The 22985-nt window shown below is 70.3% G+C and overlaps 1 protein-coding gene across 4 annotated transcripts in view; it reads right to left on the bottom strand.

The window, feature by feature from the left end:
- The window catches only part of AXL (AXL receptor tyrosine kinase), a 54421-nt gene that overhangs the window by 6666 nt on the left and 24770 nt on the right, over positions 1-22985 (bottom strand). For 3 of the 4 annotated variants that reach the window (XM_039510219.1, XM_039510217.1, XM_039510218.1), the window contains exons 5-19: positions 17396-17594; positions 14676-14776; positions 13002-13184; positions 9320-9400; positions 8963-9078; positions 7674-7869; positions 6880-7019; positions 6285-6423; positions 4512-4538; positions 4030-4162; positions 3429-3520; positions 2690-2785; positions 1859-1936; positions 1574-1666; positions 684-804 (exon numbers count right to left, since the gene is read on the bottom strand). In XM_039510219.1, the coding sequence (XP_039366153.1) occupies positions 684-804; positions 1574-1666; positions 1859-1936; positions 2690-2785; positions 3429-3520; positions 4030-4162; positions 4512-4538; positions 6285-6423; positions 6880-7019; positions 7674-7869; positions 8963-9078; positions 9320-9400; positions 13002-13184; positions 14676-14776; positions 17396-17439 (1640 nt within the window). In that variant the 5' untranslated portion in view covers positions 17440-17594. Of the gene's footprint in view, positions 1-683; positions 805-1573; positions 1667-1858; positions 1937-2689; positions 2786-3428; positions 3521-4029; positions 4163-4511; positions 4539-6284; positions 6424-6879; positions 7020-7673; positions 7870-8962; positions 9079-9319; positions 9401-13001; positions 13185-14675; positions 14777-17395; positions 17595-21399; positions 22327-22985 lie in introns of those variants that run through there. The other variant, XM_039510216.1, reaches the window with a different exon arrangement.

The raw sequence follows: 22985 nt of genomic DNA, 5'->3' as shown, positions 1-22985 counted from the left end.
GGCTGGGGAGGCGCCGGGGCCAGGGCAGCGGCTGGGGCTGGGGAGGCACTGGGGCTAGGGAGGTGGCTGTGGCTGGGGCGGCGGTGGCTGTGGCCGGGGCCGGGCGGCGGCGGTGGTGGGGCCGGGGCTGTGGCCGGGGCCGGGCGGCGGCGGTGGTGGGGCCGGGGCTGTGGCTGGGGCAGGGGCGGAGGCGGCAGGGCCGGGGTGGCGGTGGCGGGGCTGTGGCCGGGCCGGGGCCGGGCGGCGGTGGTGGCAGGCGGTGGTGGCTGTGGCCGGGGCGGCGGCGCGGTGGCGGCGGTGGCTGTGGCCGGGGCGGCGGCGGCGGTGGCTGGGCGGCAGTGGCTGTGGCCGGGGCCGGGGCGGCGGTGGTGGGACCGGGGCTGTGGCCGGGGCAGCGGTGACGGGGCTGTGGCGGGTCCGGGCGGCGGTGGCTGTGGCCGGGGCCGGGGCTGTGGCCGGGGCCGGGCGGCGGTGGTGGCCGGGCGGTGGTGGTGGCCGGGGTGGCGGTGGCTGTGGCCAGGGCCGGGCGGCGGTGGCCGGGCGGCGGTGGTGGGGCCGGGGCTGTGGCCGGGGGGCGGCGGTGGCTGTGGCCGGGGCCGGGGCAGCGGTGGCGGGGCTGTGGCGGGGCTGGGTCCGGGGGGCAGCGGTGGCTGTGGCCGGGGCCGGGGCCGGGGCGCACACTCAGGGGGCTGTCGCCGAGCCGGGAGTAGAGCAGGAAGCTGTGCAGGTCGCCGTGTTTCATGAAGGGCAGGATGACGACAGGCGAGGGGAAGCCCTCGCTCTCCGTGCTCTGCAGACACACCCCTGCCGAGAGGGAGCAGAGCGGCCGTGAGACCTGCCCCGGGGTCCCAGCCCCCCCCGATCCCAGCCCCCCAGATCCCAGCCTCCCAGGGAGCTCAAACCCCCTGGATACCCACCCCGAGACTCCCCCTGGATCTCAGCCCCCCAGATGGAACAGGGCCACCAAGACAGGGTTAGATACCAATCCAAAATGAAGGAGTGGGGAGGGGGCTGGGAGCCAGGACTCCTGGGTTCCAGGTGGTGGGTGAGTCCCTCCCCCGGATCGGTGGTCAGTTGCTCCATGTGGCCAGGGGGGTCCAGTGACCTCCCTCGGGGTCACTAGGGGCATTTGGGTAGCACCGGGGGCCCCGCGGCCGAGCTCCCGGCCTGGCCAGGAGCGCAGGCTCCGCTCTGTGGCCGGGCACCGCGGCCTGGGTTGCCCGGGGGCACTGCTGGAGGCTGGACGTGAACCCCAGGCCCTGTGCAGCTGAGGCGTGATGCGGCGAGGGAGGGAATCCAGCCTGGCGCAGGGCGCTGGCCCGGCACAGCCTGTGCCAGTTCCCCTGGCGGCTGTCCCGAGTTCCCGTCTCTCCGTCCCTCCCACATCTGCTTTCCCAGGGAAACCTCCCGCCCCCTGGGGCCCCAGCCCCCCGACTTCCTCTCCGCTTTCCCAGGCCATCGTCCCGCCAGGGCCAGGCTGCAGCCGCTCGACCCCCCGGCCCGGCGTACGGGGCACCCTGCTCCTCCCCCCCGTTAACCCTGTGGGTGCTGTGCCCAGGCGAGCGGCTCTCACCCAGGAGCTTCATGACGTTGGGGTGGTCGAACTCCTTCATGCAGACGGCCTCGCTCAGGAAATCCTCCATCTCGCTGCGGGTGCAGATGGCAACTGCGGGGGACACGGGGGGGGGTGATGCCAGAGCCACGGGCACTAGGGCAGAGCCGCAGGGGAGGGGAGGGAGCAGAGGAGGGGACCCTGGGGAGGAGGGGGCCCATTAGGGGTGCAAGAGGAGAGGGGGTTCTGGGGGGAGGGAGGGTCCCAGGGTCTCGCCAGCCCCCCAGGCGCCTGCCACATACTTACTCTTCATGGTCTTGACGGCCACCTTGAGGACGCTGTCGTCCTGGTTGAGCTGCCCTTCCATGACGGAGCCGAACTCGCCTGGGGAAGCCGGAGGCAGAGGGGCTGTGAGATCCCCGGCAGTGCGGGGGCTGGGACACACAGCCCGGCCATTCCTTGGGCAGCCAGCAGGGGGCAGCAGCTTGTGCGTGTGCGCACACACACACACAGAGCAGTGCACATGCACACACACACACACACACTCCCAGCAGAGCACACACCCGGCAGTGCACAGTCCTGCCAGCAGGGGGCACCCCCCACCCCGGATCTCTGTGCCGACAGCAGGGGGCACCCCCCACCCCGGATCTCTGTGCCGACAGCAGGGGGGCCCCACAGATCTCTGTCCTGGCAGCAGGGGGCACCCCCCACCCCAGATCTCTGTGCCGACAGCAGGGGGCACCCCCCACCCCGGATCTCTGTGCCGACAGCAGGGGGTAATGTGCTCGGAACGGGTTACATCCGCTCCATGGCGAGGGAGCAGCTTGGGGAAAATCTCGCTGCCAAGCCGGAAGCTGGATGGGGCTGTGGAATCGGGCCAGGGTGGGGACCGGAAACACTGGGAGCGCTGGAGCCGCGAGCCAGGGGCTTTTCCAGCCGGGCTCGCAACTTTCCAAAGCCGGAGCTCCCTGGCCACGTCAGTGGAGCGTGGGGAACCTGGCCTGCAGCCCCCAGCACCCGGCCTGCCTGGCTCCCTGGGCCACATGGGGGGAACCCGCCAACCCCAATAGATCCATCGGGGGGTAGCAGATCCCACAATGCATTGCTGCCCTCCAGCATGGGGTGCAAGCCCCCTACCTTCACCAAGGGTCTTCCCCAGGGCCACCTTGTGCCGATCCACCATCACGTCCCGCAGCTTCTCCTTCAGGTCCTCACTGATGCCCAGGCTGTTCACTGCGGCGCAAAGATGGGGACAAGGGGTCAGGCTCCAGCGCGGTAAGGACGGGGCCCAGACCCCAGCCGAGATCAGGGCCCCGTCGTGCCGGGCGCCACCCAGACCCCGGCCGAGATTGGGGCCCCGTCACGCCGGGCGCTGCCCAGACCCCAGCTGAGATCAGGGCCCCGTCACGCCGGGCGCTGCCCAGACCCCGGCCGAGATTGTGTCCCCGTCACGCCGGGCGCCGCCCAGACCCCAGCCGAGATCAGGGCCCCGTTGTGCCGGGCGCTGCCCAGATCCTGGCCGAGATCAGGGCCCCGTCGCGCCGGGCGCCGCCCAGAGCCCAGCCGAGATCAGGGCCCCGTCGCGCCGGGCGCCGCCCAGACCCTGCCTGAGATTGGGGCCCTCCGTCTGAACCAGGGGTGGAGGGAACGAGGCCCGGAGAGGGCAGCCTGCCAGCCAGCAGTAAAACCAGGATGGGAACCCAGGTGCCTGGAGCCGCGTGGCGCCCGAGTCTCTGGGCCATGCTCTCTCCGGAGATGCCTGGAGTACAATGGGGCAGCCGGGACCTGCCTGGCCGGGGGCCGGCCCTAGGCTGACTGTCAGGTCCTGGCGAGTGGGGGCAGCCGTGGGCTGGGGCGTGGCGGGCGAGGTACTCACGCGTAGCCTCCGTGGTTCTGCGGCTGTACGACTTGCGGACACGGTAATGGACCACCAGCTCGCCCTGCTCCACTTGGGGCTCAAAGGCCTCCCTGCACGGGGGGCCACAGCCGGTGAGAGACCCCAGCCTGCAACATCCGGACCCCAAAGCCAGCCAGTCCCTGCGGGAGCCGGCGCCCACTAGAGGGGACAGGCCCCTGCCCCCCCCCCCACCCCCGAGCCAGCCAGTCCCTGCCCTGGGGCTGGACGGGAGCCGGCGCCCGCTAGAGGGATCAGGCCCCTGCCCCATCCCCCGCCCCCCTGAGCCAGCCAGTCCCCACCCTCGGGCTGGACGGGAGCCGGCGCCCGCTAGAGGGGACAGGCCCTGTGCCCCATCCCCCGCCCCCCGAAGCCAGCCAGTCCCTGCTCTCGGGCTGGACGGGAGCCGGCGCCCGCTAGAGGGGACAGGCCCCTGCCCCATTCCCCGCCCCCCTGAGCCAGCCAGTCCCTGCCCTCGGGCTGGACGGGAGCCGGCGCCCGCTAGAGGGGACAGGCCCCTGCCCCATTCCCTGCCCCTTTCCCCACCGGCCCACTCCCAGCCCCCATTCTGCCCCCCGCTCACCCAAAGCGCGTCTCCTTCTTGCGCAGCCGGGCCAGGACGAGGACGAAGAAGATGGCGAAGGCCACGGCCAGGCCCACGGCCAGGATCACAGCCCACCAGTGCCACGAGAAGGCGGGGGCCGCGGTCTCCCTCACTGCACAAGCAAGGGGTAGGGTTAGCCGGGTTGGGGGGAGGCAGCGGGGTGCTCTGTGGATATGCCCCAGGCCCCCCCCCATGGACCCACCCGGGAGCCAGGCTCCCCCTGGGCTCCCCAACCCCCCAGCTCCACCGGACCAAACCCCCTCCCTGCGGGGGGCAGGGCTGAGTCACTTGGGGGCTGCACCCAAGGTGGGGAGAATTAGCCCGTCAGGTGCCTCCCCCCAGCGCTGGATCCCCACAGATCCCTGTGAGATCTGACCCCAACGTCCTGCAGGACTGGGCGGGCAGTGGGGTGGAGGGGGTGGAGGGGGCAGGGCAGAGGGAGGGGGTGGGGGGCTCCTCACCTTGCTCAGTCTGTGGGGCGAGCGGCTCTGCAGAGGGGAGAGAGAAGAGTGGCGCCGTTAGCCGTGGGGGGCAGGCCGGGGGCACGTGTTTAGGGGCCAGTGCACTAAGTCGCCCAACCAGCAGGCCCAGTTCAGAACCACAGGACCCGGGTCGGCTCCGGGGAACCCAGTTCAGAACCACGGGACCCGGGTCGGCGCCGGGGGACCCAGTTCAGAACCACGGGACCCGGGTCGGCGCCGGGGGACAGTTCAGAACCACGGGACCCGGGTCGGCACCGGGGGACCCAGTTCAGAACCACAGGACCCAGGTCGGAGCCGGGGAACCCAGTTCAGAACCACAGGACCCAGGTCGGAGCCGGGGGACCCAGTTCAGAACCACGGGCCGCAGGTTGGAGCCGGGGGACAGTTCAGAACCACGGGACCCGGGTCGGCGCCGGGGGACAGTTCAGAACCACGGGACCCGGGTCGGAGCCGGGGGACAGTTCAGAACCACGGGACCCGGGTCGGAGCCAGGGGACAGTTCAGAACCACGGGACCCGGGTCGGCGCTGGGGGACCCAGTTCAGAACCACGGGACCCGGGTCAGCACCGGGGGACCCAGTTCAGAACCACGGGACCCGGGTCGGCACCGGGGGACCCAGTTCAGAACCACGGGACCCAGGTCGGAGCCGGGGAACCCAGTTCAGAACCACGGGACCCGGGTCAGAGCCGGGGGACAGTTCAGAACCACGGGACCCGGGTCGGCACCGGGGGACCCAGTTCAGAACCACAGGACCCAGGTCGGAGCCGGGGAACCCAGTTCAGAACCACGGGCCGCAGGTTGGAGCCGGGGGACAGTTCAGAACCCCGGGACCCGGGTCGGCGCCGGGGGACAGTTCAGAACCACGGGACCCAGGTCGGAGCCGGGGGACCCAGTTCAGAACCATGGGACCCAGAGCAGAGCCGGGGGACAGTTCAGAACCACGGGACCCGGGTCGGAGCCTGGGGACAGTTCAGAACCACGGGACCCGGGTTGGCGCCGGGGGACCCAGTTCAGAACCACGGGACCCGGGTCGGAGCCGGGGGACAGTTCAGAACCACGGGACCCGGGTCGGAGCCGGGGGACCCAGTTCAGAACCACGGGACCCGGGTCGGAGCCGGGGGACCCAGTTCAGAACCACGGGACCCGGGTCGGCGCCGGGGTACAGTTCAGAACCACGGGACCTGGGTCGGAGCCGGGGGACCCAGTTCAGAACCCCGGGACCCGGTCGGTGCCGGGGACCCAGTTCAGAACCACAGGACCCGGGTCGGCACTGGGGGACCCAGTTCAGAACCCCGGGACCTGGGTCGGCGCCGGGGGACAGTTCAGAACCACGGGACCCGGGTCGGCGCCGGGGGACCCAGTTCAGAACCACGGGACCCAGGTCGGCGCCGGGGTACAGTTCAGAACCACGGGACCCGGGTCGGAGCCGGGGGACCCAGTTCAGAACCACGGGACCCGGGTCGGAGCTGGGGGACCCAGTTCAGAACCACGGGACCTGGGTCGGAGCCGGGGGACCCAGTTCAGAACCACGGGACCCGGGTCGGAGCCGGGGGACCCAGTTCAGAACCCCGGGCCGCGGGTCGGAGCCGTCCCTGGAAATGGGCTGAGAGCAGGACCTGGATCAGAGCCATCCCTGGATTTGCAAGCGTCAGCCCCACCCCCAGGTTAGCCCGGCCTCCATGGGGCTGCGGCGCGATGGGAGAGCCCACCCCGCGGCCGGTCCCTCACCCGGCCCAGCCCCCCAGCACTCACGGGATGGGGAGACCACGACGGCGTCGCTCCAGGGCCCGTCCCCGGCGCTGGTGTACGACGCCACCCGCACCATCAGGTTCTGCACCTCCGAGACCAGCTCCAGGGTCTTCTCGGTGGTCAGCCCCACATCCACCACCACCTGCCGGGGAGCGGGGTTAGCCAGGGCTGGGACACTGGGCTTTCCCCTCTAGGGCCGCTGGCCCCAGGGACTGGCCGGCTCAGGGGGGCAGGGAATGGGGCACGGGGCACGGGGCCTGCCGCCTCCAGGTGGTGCTGGCCCCGATCTGGCCCCAGGGCAGGGACTGGCTGGCTGGGGTGGGGAGGGGTATGGGGCCGGGCCTGTCCCCGCTAGGGGGCACTGGCTCTGATCTGACCCCAGGGCAGGGACTGGTTGGCTCAGGGGGTGGGGAATGGGACACGGGGCCTGTCCCCTCTAGGGGGCACTGGCCCCGATCTGGCGCCAGCGTGGGGTGCTGGCTGGGGCCGTGGGGCCGGGTTGGTGGGGGGGGCTAGCTTAGGGGGTGGTGGCGAGGTGGTGGGTTCTCCCCAGCGGGCAGGCCAGGGTCCCGGGGGGGGGTGGGGGGGGTGAGCTCACCTCGGGCGAACCGGGGCTCTGATAGGCCAGCCTGTACCCACGCAGGATCCCGCCGAGCGGCCCGCGTGGCTCCAGCCAGTGCACCGTGGCCCGGCTGCCGTTCTGGAAGGCCGTGACGTTCTCCGGAGGAGCACGGGGCGCTGCCAGGGGGCACAGACACGTCACGCGGGGGCTGCCCCTCTCCAGGCCCGTCCCCTGGGGGGGCAGGGCCCTTCCCTGGAGCAGAACTCCCCCATGAGGCACTGGGGCAGCTGCGTTCCCAGGGGCCCCCCCGTGGGAACAGAGCCCCCCCCAGCCCTGCCCCCGTGTTTGTCTTGGCACTGCGCAAAGCCCCGTATCGGAGCGAAACATTCCTGAGCCCAGCCCTGCCCTCCTCTGCTCCGACATGCAGAGCGGCCTTGGGGGGCCAGGATAGCACCCCCGCTCCATCCTGCCCCAGTGGGGACCTGACCGAGCGAACCCAGGCATCCAGGCCCCCGGGGAACCGGGCACTTAGTCATGGGGATGCCACGTGATGAGTCAGCGAATGCCCAGCTGGCACCAGGGAGTCAGCACTGGGCCAGGTGGTTCAGAATGCACTAACCACTAGACCCCACTCCCCTCCCAGAGCCGGGGATGGAACCCAGGAGTCCTGGCTCCCAGCCCCCCCCGCTCTAACCACTAGACCCCACTCCCCTCCCAGAGCCGGGGATGGAACCCAGGAGTCCTGGCTCCCAGCCCTCCCCCCCAGCTCTAACCCACCAGACCCCACTGCCCTCCCTGCTCAGCCCCCCGGGCCTGTTGACACCCCTCACCCCCTTCCAGGGTCTCCATGGGCACCCAGTGGGTCCAGCGGGAGGCGCCGGCCCCGCTGCGGCAGGCCACGCGGACGTGGTAGGAGGCGAAGGGCGCCAGCCCCTGGATGAGGTGGCGGAAGGGCGGCACGTTGAGGGTCTGGTTGTACATGGCCTCGGGGGGGACGGTGCTGAGGTCCTGGTCGGTGCGCACAGCCTGGAGGAGACAGTGGGGCATTCGTGGGGGCGGGGCCCAGTCTGGGGTGCCCCCTCCCCTGCCTGCAGGTGTCCAGGTTCCTCTTCAATCCCCCTTGCAAGCCATGGGGTGCCCCAGGCCCCTGACCCCCATTCTTAGGGGAGCAGAGTTAGGCAGCTCCAGGCTGCAGAGGAGGCAGCTCTCGCACCAGTGGGGCGGCCCCTGCTGCTGGGCCAGTCCTGACCCCCCAGCCCCACGGCGGGGGAGGGAGGGAAGGTTTCTCAGCTCCATCCCCATCGCATGAGGCTGAAGGGCGGCAGGCCGGGGCAATGGTCCCCCCATGGAAACTCCCTTCCCCTCCCCAGTTTCGTTTTCCTGGGCGCACCGGGCTGGGCAGCAGACACAGTCAGGGGCGGGGGCGTCACAGCGGGGGCGGGGGGGGGCGTCACAGCCTGCCTCGGGTTCGGGGACGGGACGTCCAGGCTCCGGGGAAAGCAGAAGTGGGAAACCAGATTCTTTCATAAAACCCAAATCCGGGCACTCAGCAACTTGTACTTCCTCTTTCTCAGCGAGAGGGGGGGGCACAGGAAATGGGGGGCCGGCTGCCCCCCGTGTCACCTCCCCCCCACCTGCTTAACCCCCTGTGTGACCAATCCCCTCCCTGCCAAGGATATTCACCCCCATAACATCCCCCCAACCCCGGAGCCGGCCTGTGTGCTCAGCTCCCCGGGGCCCCCATCCCGTGTGCTCAGGGCCCCGATCCCCAGGGATCAGCCCCCCATGTGCTCAGCCCCTGCATCCCGTGTGCTCAGCCCCCTAAGAGCCCCGATCCCCACGGATCAGCCCCCCGTGTGCTCAGCCCCCTAAGAGCCCCAATCCCCACGGATCAGCCCCCCGTGTGCTCAGCCCCTGCATCCCATGTGCTCAGCCCCCTAAGAGCCCCGATCCCCACGGATCAGCCCCCCGTGTGTTCAGCCTCCCCATCCCGTGTGCTCAGCCCCCTAAGAGCCCCGATCCCCACGGATCAGCCTCCCGTGTGCTCAGCCCCTGCATCCGATGTGCTCAGCCCCCTAAGAGCCCCGATCCCCCCGGACCAGCCCCAGCCCTAGCGTACCTGGACGGTGCAGACGCTGAGGGGCGACGCCCCGCTGGCCCCCGGCTCCCAGGCCACCTCCAGGGCGTTCTCGCTGCTTGTCACCAGCACCAGGCTCCTCGGCCGCTGGGGGACCACTGCAGGTGGCAAATGGGGGAGGGCTCAGGGGCTGCCCCAGCCTGTGCCCCCCGTCACCCCACATCCGTGCTCCAGGGCATACCGGCTGGGCGGGGGGGCTATCCTGAGGGACCCTCTGGGGGCTCATGGGGGAATTGAGGCAGGGGCTTGCCTCCCCCCCGCCCCCAGCAACCTGGGACGCGCCCTCCCCCAGTGCAGTGGGGAGCCCAGCAGCTGCGGGGCAGGGCCCGGCCCCCTCACCTGTCACGGCCGCGGTCCGGGAGGTGGCCACGCCCTTGGCATTGTGGGCTTCACAGGAGAACGAGGCGCTTCTGTTCAGGCCTGGAAGGGGCAAAGCAGGGGGAGGGGATGAGAGCATGGGGCAAAGGGACCAGGCTACCCCCCAGTGCCCCTCACCCCCGACCCGCAGCCCCCCGCCACCCTGGTGCCCCTCACCCCCATCCGCAGCCCCCGCCACCCTGGTGCCCCTCACCCCGACCCGCAGCCCCCGCCACCCTGGGGCCCTCACCCCACCCGCAGCCCCCGCCACCCTGGTGCCCCTCACCCCACCCGCAGCCCCCGCCACCCTGGTGCCCTCACCCCCATCCGCAGCCCCCGCCACCCCGGTGCCTCACCCCGACCCGCAGCTCCCGCCACCCCGGTGCCCCTCACCCCTCACCCCGACCCGCAGCTCCCGCCACCCGGTGCCCCTCACCCCAGCTCCCGCCACCCCGGTGCCCCTCACCCCACCCGCAGCTCCCGCCACCCCGGTGCCCTCACCCCACCCGCAGCCCCCACCATTGCAGCCCTACCCGCCCCTGTGGTGCCCCTCACCCCCACCCGCAGCCCCTGCCACCCTGGTGCCCCTCACCCCGACCCGCAGCCCCTGCCACCCTGGTGCCCCTCACCCCACCCGCAGCCCCCTGCCACCCTGGTGCCCCTCACCCCCACCCGCAGCCCCCCGCCATTGCCGCCCTACCTGCCCCCCTGTGGTGCTCCTCACTCCCGACCCGCAGCGCCCCCCTGCTGACCCCCACCCCGCTCCCTGGCCTAGCTTTCCTGGCCAGGTCTGGCCGGGCGAGGGGGCGTCAGTGCCAAGTGTTCCCATCCCTCCCTGTTCCCAGCGCTGGCTCCTGCAGCCTCCTCCCGTCCCCCAAGGTCATGGTGCCTCCAGCTTATCAGGGCGTCCCCCGCAGGGACTGGGGGAAGGGGCACTGGGCACGGGGGGTGCTGGGTCTTCAGCCCAAGGCCAGATTGCTCAGGAGGCCGGGACGAGCCACTGGCAGAGAGCAGCTGTGGGGCAAATTCCCAGTCCCCCTCAGTCCCCTCCAAGTCCCTGGCACCTCCCCACTCCCTGCCCCCCTGCCTAGCCTGGGGCACTGTCCCCAGCCCCCTCTCCCCAGTGCACCAGGCAGCGCAGTCCCAGGCAGGCTGCCCCGGCCGGGCAGGGGGCAGAGGGTGCAGGGCAGCAAGGCGTGGAGCTCAGCCGGTGCCTGCCCGGGGCGGCAGAGCGAGCGGAACCAGCTTCCCACAGGCCCCCCCAGTCTGGCAGTGCCCCCCTCCTCCCCCGGCACATCTGGGGCCCAGGCTCCCTCCCAGCCGGCTCGGCCAGTCCCCAGCTCCCGCCATGTGGTCGGCATTTCCGGGTCTGGCTCCCCGGCCGCAGCCCCAGCGCAGGGACCTCAGACAGGGCTGGGGGCTGGACTGATGGGGGTTGGGAGCCAGCCCCAGAACCACTGCCCAGGGGCGGCAGGGAAAACAATCTCCAGGGATTTGCACCCCCTGTGGCCCCCCCATGCCAACCCTGCCATAGCCCCCCATGTCCTGCATTCACCCCTTGCCCTGGCTCCCCCGCCCCCACCTTCTGTGTTCACCACAGTTCCCCTGCCCCCAGCCCCGCTAGAACTGCACCCCCTGCCCACCCCCCTGTTCCCCGCCCCTCCATTCCCAGCCCCCTCTGCGCGCTCCATGCGCCCGCCAGCACTGCCGCTCCCTTCCCCTGCGGAGTGAGTTCTGCAGCGACCCCCTCCCCGCCCAGCCTGGCTGGGCCCCATGTCTGGGGGGGACAAGGCGGGGGGACTATCACTCCCAGCCCTCCCACGCCAGGCAATGGACACTGCTCCCACGCCGGGCCCTGAGGTGGCACCAGCCGGAGCTGGCTCTGCCCTGACCCACCAGCTGGGTCTGCCCGGGAGGGACATGTCCCAGCCCAGCACTGCACCTGGTGCCGCTGCACCCCCCCCTGCTGCTCCAGAGCCCCCCATCCCCCATCTCAGCCCCTCTCCTGTCCCTCCTCCCCCAGCCTGGCTGGGACGGGTGCCTGACTCACACCCCGGTCACCTCCGGCATCTGCTGCCCATTCCCCCAGCCTGAGTCAGCAGAGCCGGGCTGGCCACGTCCGTGGGGGCTGGGGCGGGGGGAAGGGAGGGCCCGGGACTGTCAGGTACACGGGTAGGGGCCCTGCTCCTTCTGGACACGGTGCACACGGCCAATGGGGCACCCTCCCTGGTCCTGGTCCTGATCCGGGAGCTGTGTGTCTGTATCAGCACAAACAATGAGGGTCCTTGTGGCCAGGGCCGGCTTTAGGAAGCGCGGGGCCCTGTTCGAATACCCGGAGGCAGGCTGGGTCTTCAGCAGCACGTCCTTCCCTCGCTCCGGGTCTTCCGCGGCTCCGAAGGACCCGCCGCTGAAATGCCGCCAAAGATCCGGAGCGAGTGAAGGACCCGCCGCCCAAGTCCTGCCAATGACCCGGACCGCTACTGGGGGAGTAAAAATTAAAAAATTCGGCCCTCCTAGGCGTGGGCGCGGGGCCCTCTTAGGCGTGGGCGCGGGACCCTCCTAGGCGTGGGCGCGGGACCCCCCTAGGCGTGGGCGCGGGGCCCTCTTAGGCGTGGGCGCGGGGCCCTCCTAGGCGTGGGCGCGGGACCCCCCTAGGCGTGGGCGCGGGACCCCCCTAGGTGTGGGCGCGGGGCCCTCCTAGGCGTGGGCGCGGGGCCCGATTTGGGGGAATCAGGGGAATCGGCCTAAAGCCGGCCCTGCTCGTGGCACCTTCGAGACTGGCAAGTGTATTTGGGCCTAAGCTTTCGAGGGCTCCCCCCACTTCGCGGGATGCCTGGAGGGGAACATGCAGGCAGGTATGAGGGGTCAGTGCTACCGAGCCAGTTCAGTGAAGGTGGAAGTGGCCGTTGCCAAGAAGGGGTGAACACCGAGGGAGGGAAATCGCTTTGCAGGGCTAACGAGGCCAATGCAATCACGGTGGCCCGTTTCCAGCAGCTGACAAGACAGTGCGAGTGTCAGCAGCGGGTCACCCCACTGCCCCCCCTTGGCAAGGCACCTCCCAGGCAGCTCCACGCCAGGCATCCCCCCAAGGGGGTTTACAGCTTAGGCTCGAAGGTGCCCCAAGGATCCCGGCTGTTTCCAGCCTGTATAAAGTGCCCTGATTGCTGCCCGCAGGGGGACTCGTCCTGCTGACACGGCAGGTCTGAGTGGCTGACTCTGCAGTAAACACCCTGCGGCCGGCGGCTCTGCCCAGCAGCGACCCTACAATAACAGCAGCGTCTGCTGGGATTGCAGGAGCCATTCCCACGCCTGGAGAGTGCCTGCCGGCCCCCTACCCAGCCTCAGCCCTGGAGAACCAGCCGCCGCCAGTGACCGATGCCACCTTCCAGGCAGGCGACAAAAGGGGCCGCAGGCTGGAGACAAGTGGTCTATTGAGAGCGGGGCTGGGGGGGGGCAGCGAGGGCCCCCACTGAATGGAGATGGAGGCCAGCGCACGCCTCTGCGGGCTGCTCCCCCCACCCCCGCCTCTGCCTCCTTCCCCATCCCCCACTCCCAAGAACCCTGTTCGACAGAGCCCACAGATGGGGGGACTCTGCCCTCTGGCCCCCACCCCCAGTAGGAACCCTCCCCCCCGCCCCCACGGGGACACCTCCACCACACTCACTGTTCACGGCCAGCGTGGAGGGCACCCGTGCCAGGGGGTCCACCAGGGAGTTGAGGGGGGCCCCGTCTTGCAGCCAGATGATCCGCACCGGCTCGGGGGGACCCTGGGCGCTGCAGCTCAGGTTGAAGGGGGTGTCAGCTGCCACCTCCAGCTCCTGGGGCTCCTCGGAGAAGAAGGGCAGACCTGGGGGAGGGCAGAGCTGCATTCAGACTAGTCCATCCTCCAGGGCTCCGCCCATGCAGAGTGTCACCCCCACTCGGATGGATACTGGGGGCCCCCCCGGAGCTGGGGCATCTCTAGCTGCCCTCTCCCCACACTGCCCTGCAGAGAATCCCCAGAGCAGTGGGGTTGGGTGTTAGCACCCCAGCAAGATACCGGGGCAGCTCCCCAGCGACGGGCTCAGGCTCCCCGCAGACCCAGGCAGGGTCACTCACACTCGGGGCAGCTCCTCCAACCCAGCGACGGGCTCAGGCTCCCCGCAGACCCAGGCAGCGTCACTCACACTCGGGGCAGCTCCCTCCACCCAGCGACGGGCTCAGGCTCCCTGCAGACCCAGGCAGCGTCGCTGCGTCACTCACACTCAGGGCAGCTCCCCCCACCCAGAAACGGGCTCAGGCTCCCTGCAGACCCAGGCAGCGTCGCCGCGTCATTCACACTCGGGGCAGCTCCCCCCACCCAGAAACGGGCTCAGGCTCCCTGCAGACCCAGGCAGCGTCACTCAGCTCCCGACCCAGACCCAGACAGCGTCACTCACACTCGGGGCAGCTCCCCACCCAGCGACGGGCTCAGGCTCCCGCGGACCCAGACAGCGCCACTCACACTCGGGCAGCTCCCCACCCAGCCACGGGCTCAGGCTCCCTGCAGACCCAGGCAGCGTCGCTCACACTCGGGGCAGCTCCCCTCACCCAGCGACGGGCTCAGGCTCCCCGCAGACCCAGGCAGCATCACTCACACTTGGGGCAGCTCCCCCCACCCAGCAACGGGCTCAGGCTCCCTGCAGACCCAGGCAGCGTCAGTCACACTCGGGCAGCTCCCACCCAGCGACGGGCTCAGGCTCCCTGCAGTCCCAGGCAGCGTCACTCACACTCGGGGCAGCTCCCCCCACCCAGCGAGGGGCTCAGGCTCCCTGCAGACCCAGGCTGCGTCACTCACACTCGGGGCAGCTCCCCCCACCCAGAAACGGGCTCAGGCTCCCTGCAGACCCAGGCAGTGTCACTCACACTCGGGGCAGCTCCCCCCACCCAGCGACGGGCTCAGGCTCCCCGCAGACCCAGGCAGCGTCACTCACACTCGGGGCAGCTCCCCCCACCCAGCAACGGGCTCAGGCTCCCTGCAGACCCAGGCAGCGTCATTCACACTCAGAGCAGCTCCCCCGACCCAGCGACGGGCTCAGGCTCCCTGCAGACCCAGGCAGTGTCACTCACACTCGGGGCAGCTCCCCCCACCCAGCGACAGGCGCAGGCTCCCTGCAGACCCAGGCAGCGTCACTCACACTCGGGGCAGTTCCCCCCACCCAGCGACGGGCTCAGGCTCCCTGCAGACCCAGGCAGCGTCACTGCCTTCCCCTTTATTCAGACACCGCCCTGAGCCCCATGCCGGGCCCCCTGGCATGGTGCCCGTGGCAGGATCAGGGCTGTGCATGCCCCATCCCTGCGCTGGCACAGGGACACTCACCTTCCAGCCCCAGGTGGGCGGCATCGGACAGCACCGCCTCCCCGTTCACCCACATGACGCACTGGTAGCTGCCCGCATCTGAGAGCTGCACGGACGGGATGCTGCGGGGCGGAGAGGGAGCGTGAGCAGGGCGGGCACCACCTGGCACAGCGAGGCCCCACCGCTCGCCCCCCAGATAGGGGCCTGGCCATGGGCAGGGGTGGGGGACAGGTGGGTGTTTAGGGGCTGCCCACCTAAGGCAAATAATTATAATTAAGGGGATATTATGGGCTCCACGATGGGGGGGTCTCCCAATATCACCCCCCCAACCCTTCCTCTGCCTCTCTCCCAGCCCCCTCCTCTCCCCAACGGGGCCAACACAGGGGCCTCCGCAGGCAGCCAGATCAGAGCTACGGGCCACCAGCCCCGTCCCCCCCGGCTTCCCAGATCAGAGCAACGGGCCACCAGCCCCGTCCCCCCCCCCGGCTACCCAGATCAGAGCAACGGGCCACCAGCCCCCCACCCCCGGCTTCCCAGATCAGAGCAACGGGCCACCAGCCCCGTCCCCCCCCCCCCCCGGCTACCCAGATCAGAGCGACGGGCCACCAGCCCCGTGTCCCCCCCGGCTACCCAGATCAGAGCGACGGGCCACCAGCCCCGTGTGCCCCCCGGCTTCCCAGATCAGAGCGACGGCCACCAGCCCCGTGTCCCCGGCTACCCAGATCAGAGCGACGGGCCACCAGCCCCGTGTCCCCCCGGCTACCCAGATCAGAGCGACGGGCCACCAGCCCCGTGTCCCCCCGGCTACCCAGATCAGAGCGACGGGCCACCAGCCCCGTGTCCCCCCCGGCTACCCAGATCAGAGCGACGGGCCACCAGCCCCGTGTCCCCCCCCGGCTACCCAGATCAGAGCGACGGGCCACCAGCCCCGTCCCCCCCGGCTACCCAGATCAGAGCGACGGGCCACCAGCCCCGTGTCCCCCCCGGCTACCCAGATCAGAGCGACGGGCCACCAGCCCCGTCCCCCCCGGCTACCCAGATCAGAGCGACAGGCCACCAGCCCCGTGTCCCCCCTGGCTACCCAGATCAGAGCGACGGGCCACCAGCCCCGTCCCCCCCAGCTACCCAGATCAGAGCGACAGGCCACCAGCCCCGTCCCCCCCGGCTGCCCAGATCAGAGCGACTGGCCACCAGCCCTGTGTCCCCCCCGGCTACCCAGATCAGAGCGACAGGCCACCAGCCCCGTCCCCCCCGGCTACCCAGATCAGAGCGACAGGCCACCAGCCCCGTCCCCCCCGGCTACCCCGGTCAGAGCGCCAGGCCACCCGCCCCGTCCCCGGCTACCCAGATCAGAGCGACGGGCCACCAGCCCTGTGTCCCCCGGCTACCCAGATCAGAGCGACAGGCCACCAGCCCCGTCCCCCCCGGCTACCCAGATCAGAGCGACGGGCCACCAGCCCCGTGTCCCCACTGGCTACCCAGATCAGAGCGACGGGCCACCAGCCCTGTGTCCCCCCGAGCTACCCAGATCAGAGCGATGGGCCACCAGCCCCGTCCCCGGCTACCCAGATCAGAGCGATGGGCCACCAGCCCTGTCCCCGGCTACCCAGATCAGAGCGACGGGCCACCAGCCCCGTCCCCCCCGGCTACCCAGATCAGAGCGACGGGCCACCAGCCCCGTCCCCCCCGGCAACCCAGATCAGAGCGACGGGCCACCCGCCCCGTCCCCCCCAGCGACCCAGATCAGAGCGACAGGCCACCACCCCCGTCCCCGCCGGCTTCCCAGATCACAGCGACGGGCCACCAGCCCCGTCCCCCCCAGCTACCCAGATCAGAGCGACAGGCCACCAGCCCCGTGTCCCCCCCGGCTACCCAGATCAGAGCGACGGGCCACCAGCCCCGTCCCCCCGGCTACCCAGATCAGAGCGACGGGCCACCAGCCCTGTGTCCCTCCGGCTACCCAGATCAGAGCGACGGGCCACCAGCCCCGTCCCCCCCGAGCTACCCAGATCAGAGCGACGGGCCACCAGCCCCGTCCCCCCCCGGCTTCCCAGATCAGAGCGACAGGCCACCAGCTCCGTCCCCCCCGGCTTCCCAGATCAGAGCGACGGGCCACCAGCCCCGTCCCCCCCGGCAACCCAGATCAGAGCGACAGGCCACCAGCCCTGTCCCCCCCGGCTTCCCAGATCAGAGTGACAGGCCATCAGCCCCGTCCCCCCCCAGCTACCCAGATCAGAGCAACGGGCCACCAGCCCCGTCCCCCCCGGCAACCCAGATCAGAGCGACAGGCCACCAGCCCTGTCCCCCCCGGCAACCCAGATCAGAGCGACGGGCCACCAGCCCCGTCCCCCCCGGCTACCCAGATCAGAGCGACGGGCCACCAGCCCCGTGTCCCCCCCGGCTACCCAGATCAGAGCGACGGGCCACCAGCCCCGTCCCCCCCAGCTACCCAGATCAGAGCGACGGGCCACCAGCCCCGTCCCCCCCCGCAACCCAGATCAGAGCGACAGGCCACCAGCCCCGTGTCCCCCCCCGGCTACCCAGATCAGAGCGACGGGCCACCAGCCCCGTGTCCCTGTCCCTCCCACCCCAGGGGAGACCAATGGACCCATCTGGCCCAGGATCCCGGCTCCTCCCTTACCGGGCCACGCAGCCGCCCTGTGAGGAAGCAGGGGGGACCCTGCCTGGTCCCCAGGAGCTGCTGTGCCCCCCAGACACCTCCCCGCCAGGCCCCCGCTCACCTGAGCTCGCTGATGGCCAGCCAGACGTTCTCGTTTATGGGCATCTGCACCTGGTTGCTGTCGGCCAGCTCCAGCGCCTGCCCGTCCCGCAGCCAGCTGATCTCGGGCAGCTCCTGGCTCAGCTGTATGGCGCAGCGCAGCCGCACGTCCTTGCCCAGGGACGAGGTCTGGTTCGAGGGGTTCTCCAGGAAGTGCAGGTCTGCGGGCAGGGCAGGAGGAGAGACAAGATGAAGGGGTCCAGTGCCAGAGGCTGCCCCCCAGAATCCCCTGGGTATGGGAGCAGCTGCACCTCAGGTTCCCTGGATCTCTGTACAAACAGCCCCTGTGCCCACCCCAGAGGTGGCTGCATCTTAGCTCCAGGTGAGGGATCCGTGGATAACCAGCCCCCGCCCCCCACCCCAGAGGTGGCTGCACCTCGGCTCCAGGTGAGGGATCCATGGATAACCAGCCCCTGCGCCCCACCCCAGAGGTGGCTGCATCTGAGCTCCGGGCGAGGGATCCCTGTATAACCAGCCCCCGCACCCCACCCCAGAGGTGGCTGCATCTGAGCTCCTGGAGAGGGATCCCTGTATAACCAGCCCCCGCACCCCACCCCAGAGGTGGCTGCACCTCGGCTCCAGGTGAGGGATCCGTGGATAACCAGCCCCCGCACCCCACCCCAGAGGTGGCTGCACCTCGGCTCCAGGTGAGGGATCCGTGGATAACCAGCCCCTGCGCCCCACCCCAGAGGTGGCTGCACCTCAGCTGCAGGCGAGGGATCCATGGATAACCAGCCCCCGCACCCCACCCCAGAGGTGGCTGCACCTCGGCTCCAGGTGAGGGATCCATGGATAACCAGCCCCCACGCCCCACCCCAGAGGTGGCTGCATCTGAGCTCCAGGCGAGGGATCCCTGTATAACCAGCCCCCGTGCCCCACCTCAGAAGCAGCCGCATCTCTGCTGGGCGAGGGACCCCTGTGTATACCTACATCCCAGGGATGTAAATCATCATGAGCCCCTGGGACAGCCCCAGCCCCGAAGTTCTAGAGCCAGCCAGAGGCTGGTTTTCACCCAGAGCCGGCCCATGGGCTGGGGTTCGAGGGGACGTCCCTCCTGACCCCTGGGGCTCTGGTCCTGATGCCTGCGACTGGCTGCACCTGCTGGGAGTGAACCCGGGGGGCTCGTCCCGAGGGCCCTGCTCTCTGGTGTGTTGGGTAAGGTGGGGCAGGGTGACAGACCCCCCTGCATGCTGGGGGGCAGGAGGCACTCGGCTGGCACAGCGTGGAGGGAATGCACGAGCCGGCATTACGTGGGAGGGGCCTGCCTCGTGCTGGGTGCACTGGCAGACACTGGTGGATGGGGTGGGCATGGCCGACCCCAGGCCTGGCACCTGAATGCTTGCGCACAGCAGAGCGCTGGGAATCAGGACACCTGGGTTCCATCCCTGGCTTGGCCACTGAGTCTCTGCATTGCCTTGGACAGTCCCTGCCCGCCCCACTGTGCCTCGGTTTCCCCAGCGGCCGAATGACAGATGATTATGCTGCAGCCCCCTCGAGCAGGGACCTTCCCAGACCCCCCCCTTCGAGAAGGGGAGCCACATTCCAGGGCGTGGGAAGCAGAAGGGACTTGGCAAGGGTCCCGCTCCTCACTCTGGGGGCTTGTGGGTCCCAGCAGCCTGAGAGCTCTGCACAGCCCAGCCCCCAACTCCCCAGCTCTGTGTATCAGCCACAGGCACCCGGCCTGGAGCATGACACCCCCACCCCCTCCCTCTGTTGTGGTTCAAAACTATTTATTTCCTCTTTCATTTCTCCCCTCCGAGCTTCCGGCGGAGGGGCTGGGGCCAGGCCCCCGGGGCAGCCGTTCCCAGCACGGCCCGGCGGCTGCAGAGATCTCAGGGCCTGGGACTCACCCCCGAGAGCCTGGCTGGGCTCAGAAATGGGGGGCTGGGCACAGGCTCCGGGGAGGGCCTGTGCCACTGCTGCTCTGGAGGGCCTGGGGTCAGTCCCTGCATCTCTCTGGGAACTGAGGAGAATCGTCCTCCTCTGGGCTGGTCAACTGAGAGCTCGTCGGGGCAGGGCCCATGTCTCTGGGCAGCGCCCGGCATGACAGGGCCTGATCTCGGTTCGGGTCTGGGCTGCACCTGGCCCGACGGGGCCCTGATCTCGGTTCGGGTCTGGGCTGCGCCTGGCCCGACGGGGCCCTGATCTCGGTTCGGGTCTGGGCTGCGCCTGGCCCGACGGGGCCTGAACTTGGTTGGGGTCTGGGCGGCGCCCGGCACGACGGGGCCCTGATCTCGGTCGGGCTCGGGGTCTGGGCAGTGCTCGGCACGAGGGGGCCCCGATCTCGGTTGGGGTCTGGGCAGTGCGGGACGACGGGGCCCTTTCAGCTGAGGCCCCTTAGATGATAATAAGAACACCCTGACCCGCCCTGGTCAAGACATTTCACAAGGTCAGTGTGGGGCTGAAATGCACCCAGCTCTGGGGAGGAGTCCCTCAGCAGTTGGGAAAGGCCCCCGGACACCTGGGTTCAGGGCGGGGGCTGTACAGGCCGGCCTGCAGCACCACAGGCACCGCCTGGCCAGCGGTAACCAGTCCCAGATGTCTGGCCCTGGTCAGCAGGGCGGGCTCCTCAGCTGCTCTGGGTCCCTTCGAGGGGGGGGGCTGGTCCGAGCAGCGCCCCCGCAGCCCTGCCCCCCAGCCCCCTGGGTCCAGCCCTGCCCCCCAGCTCTGCCGGTGCCCCCCAGCCCTGCCCCCCAGCCCCCTGGTTCCAGCCCTGCCCCCCAGCTCTGCCAGTGCCCCCAGCCCCTGGTTCCAGCCCTGCCCCAGCTCTGCCAGTGCCCCCAGCCCCTGGGTCCAGCCCTGCCCCCAGCTCTGCCGGTGCCCCCAGCCCTGCCCCCAGCCCCTGGGTCCAGCCCTGCCCCCAGCTCTGCCGGTGCCCCAGCCCTGCCCCCAGCCCCTGGGTCCAGCCCTGCCCCCAGCTCTGCCGGTGCCCCCAGCCCTGCCCCCAGCCCCCTGGGTCCAGCCCTGCCCCCCAGCTCTGCCGGTGCCCCCCAGCCCTGCCCCACAGCCCCTGGGTCCAGCCCTGCCCCCAGCTCTGCCGGTGCCCCTCAGCCCTGCCCCCAGCTCTGCCCCACAGCCCCTGGGTCCAGCCCTGCCCCCAGCTCTGCCAGTGCCCCTCAGCCCTGCCCCCAGCCACCTGGGTCCAGCCCTGCCCCCCAGCTCTACCGGTGCCCCCAGCCCCTGGGTCCCAGCCCTGCCCCAGCTCTGCCCCCCAGCCCCCTGGGTCACAGCCCTGCCCCCCAGCTCTGCCAATGCCCTCTGCCCTGACCTGCAATCCCCTGCCGTCCCGGTCCCGCTGGGCTCTGAACAGGTCCCGTTCCTGCAGGGTACTTGGGGGTGAAGCCATTTTTAGCATCCACCTCTTCAGGCACCTCATTGTGGGCTCTGGGCGCCTCCCGAAGCGCACAGCGAGTTTGAGAGCAGGTCCTGGAGTCTGACCTCCTCTCTATCCCAGCCCACCACACCCAAGGGAGATTTACCCTTCCCGTGCCCGGGAGACTGGGCAAGCGCCTTATCCCAAATGGGGAAACCGAGGTGCAGGGGGGGTGAAGGGACTTGGCCAGGGTCACACGGGGAGTCTGTGGCAGAGTCAGCATTTGAACCCAGGTCTCCTATAGGCCCAGGCCTCTGCCCTACCCTCTAGGACCCAGCTGCCTCTGCATGCAGTGGGGCACAGGGGAAGATGGCCCCGATCCTGTGGGTTGGCTCTGCCCTACTTGCCATGGGAGGCCGCAGAAGAGCCAGGGGTTGGACCCAGGTGTCCTGAGCTCCAGCCCAGGCCCTTCCAGAAGGATGTCAAAGGCTCCCACCAAGCACTGGGTCCCTGCCTCCCGGGGGCCCAGCAGCCCCTTGAGGGAGAGCCAGACTTGCCAGTGTGACTTGCTTGGGGGCCCAGAGCGTTTTCCCCCAGCGCCTGGCACAGCCTGGAAGCCAGGCCTCTGCGGAGGGGCTCAGGGTGGTACTCACCCAACTGGGCAGCGCCTGTGCCCAGCCAGCAGGCCACCAGCACGCACAGGAGGGACCTGCAGGCCTTGCCCATTTTCTACCAGCCAAAACAAGCCCCCAAATCGCCAGCTCCTGGAATTGAGGTGGGGGGCCGGGGAGGCGGGGGCCAGAGCCAAGAGCCCTGCCCTGACGGACACACCCAGGGGTCCCGAGGCTGGAATTGGTCCAGGCGGGTCCCGACTCAGCGCTGGCTCCACACGGCGGATCCGTGCCTCGAAGGCTGGTTTGCAGGGGCTCGGGGGAAACAAATTCCTCCCCCCAACTGGGCCAGAGCAGTGCGAGCCCCGACACAGAGCTGGCTCCGGTTCTTCCTCGGCCGAGCTAGTGGGGTCGTCCCGGTCTCAGCCTTCCTTCGCGGTGTCCACACCTGACTCCCGCGTCTCTCGTCCGCCCGCCGGCGCCCGGGTGTCAGAAAAGTTCCCAACGCAAGATTGAAACATCCAGTCCAACCCCAGGGAGAGCCTGGCCCCTTCCCAGCTCTCTGGCTTCCCTCCTTCCAGGGCCAGAGCCAGAGCCAGAGCCAGTGCTGCTTACGCTTCCCTCCCCGCCTGGCTCCCCACCCACCCACGCTGCCTGGGCTGAAACTTGGCTGGGCCCGAAAGGAGAAGGGGGCAGGGAGCTGCTGGCCCCAGCACTGGGGTGAATGGTTGGGAAATTCCAGCCGGCAGCCGAGGGGTTAATGGGAGGAGAGCAGCAGAAAGGCTGAAAGAAAGTTTTCAGTCTGTTAAAGTTACAGGCACTGGGAACGGAGCAGGCGAGGCCAGGGCCAGGCGGGTGCGGGACTGGGGTGCTCAGGGGGGCGGGCGGCTGCTGCCCGCGCCCAGGGCCCACCAGGGGTTAGTACAAATTCAATCTTTTCTAGTCTTATTAACAGGAGAATAGTGTGCAGTGGAGATCGGGGCCCCCTCGCGCCGGGCGCTGCCCAGACCCCGGCCGAGATCAGGGCCCCGTCGGGCCGGGTGCTGCCCAGACCCTGACTGAGATCAGGGCCCCGTCGGGCCGGGTGATGCCCAGACCCTGACTGAGATCAGGGCCCCGTCGGGCCGGGCGCTGCCCAGACCCCAGCCGAGATCAGGGCCCCGTCGTGCCGGGCGCTGCCCAGACCCCGGCTGAGATCAGGGCCCCATTGGGCCGGGCGCTGCCCAGACCCCGGCCGAGATCAGGGCCCTGTGGTGCTAGGCGTGGCACAGCCAGGGCCGGCTCCAGACCCCAGCACGCCAAGCACGCGCTTGGGGCGGCATTTTGCCGGCAGGGCGGCAGGCGGCTCCGGTGGACCTTCCGCAGTCGTGCCTGCGGGAGCTCCACCAGAGCCGCGGGACCGGCGACCGCCAGAGCGCGCCCCGCGGCGTGCCGCCCTGCTTGGGGCGGTGGGATTCCTAGAGCTGCCCCTGGGCACAGCCCCAGATGTCCTGACTGCAGCCCAGCCCCCAAGCACCAGATCATGCTGCCTTGGCCCATGGCTGGCACAGAACGAATATTGAACCAGGAAGGGGCAATTGGGAACCGGCTCCTCATTTGTTTACGCCAGCTTTACCCCAGGCTACCCC

The sequence above is a fragment of the Mauremys reevesii genome, linkage group 22, assembly GCF_016161935.1.
Source record: "Mauremys reevesii isolate NIE-2019 linkage group 22, ASM1616193v1, whole genome shotgun sequence".
NCBI lineage: Eukaryota > Metazoa > Chordata > Testudines > Geoemydidae > Mauremys > Mauremys reevesii.
Note: the sequence above shows the minus strand (reverse complement) of the source record. Positions and strands in the feature narration are given on the sequence as shown.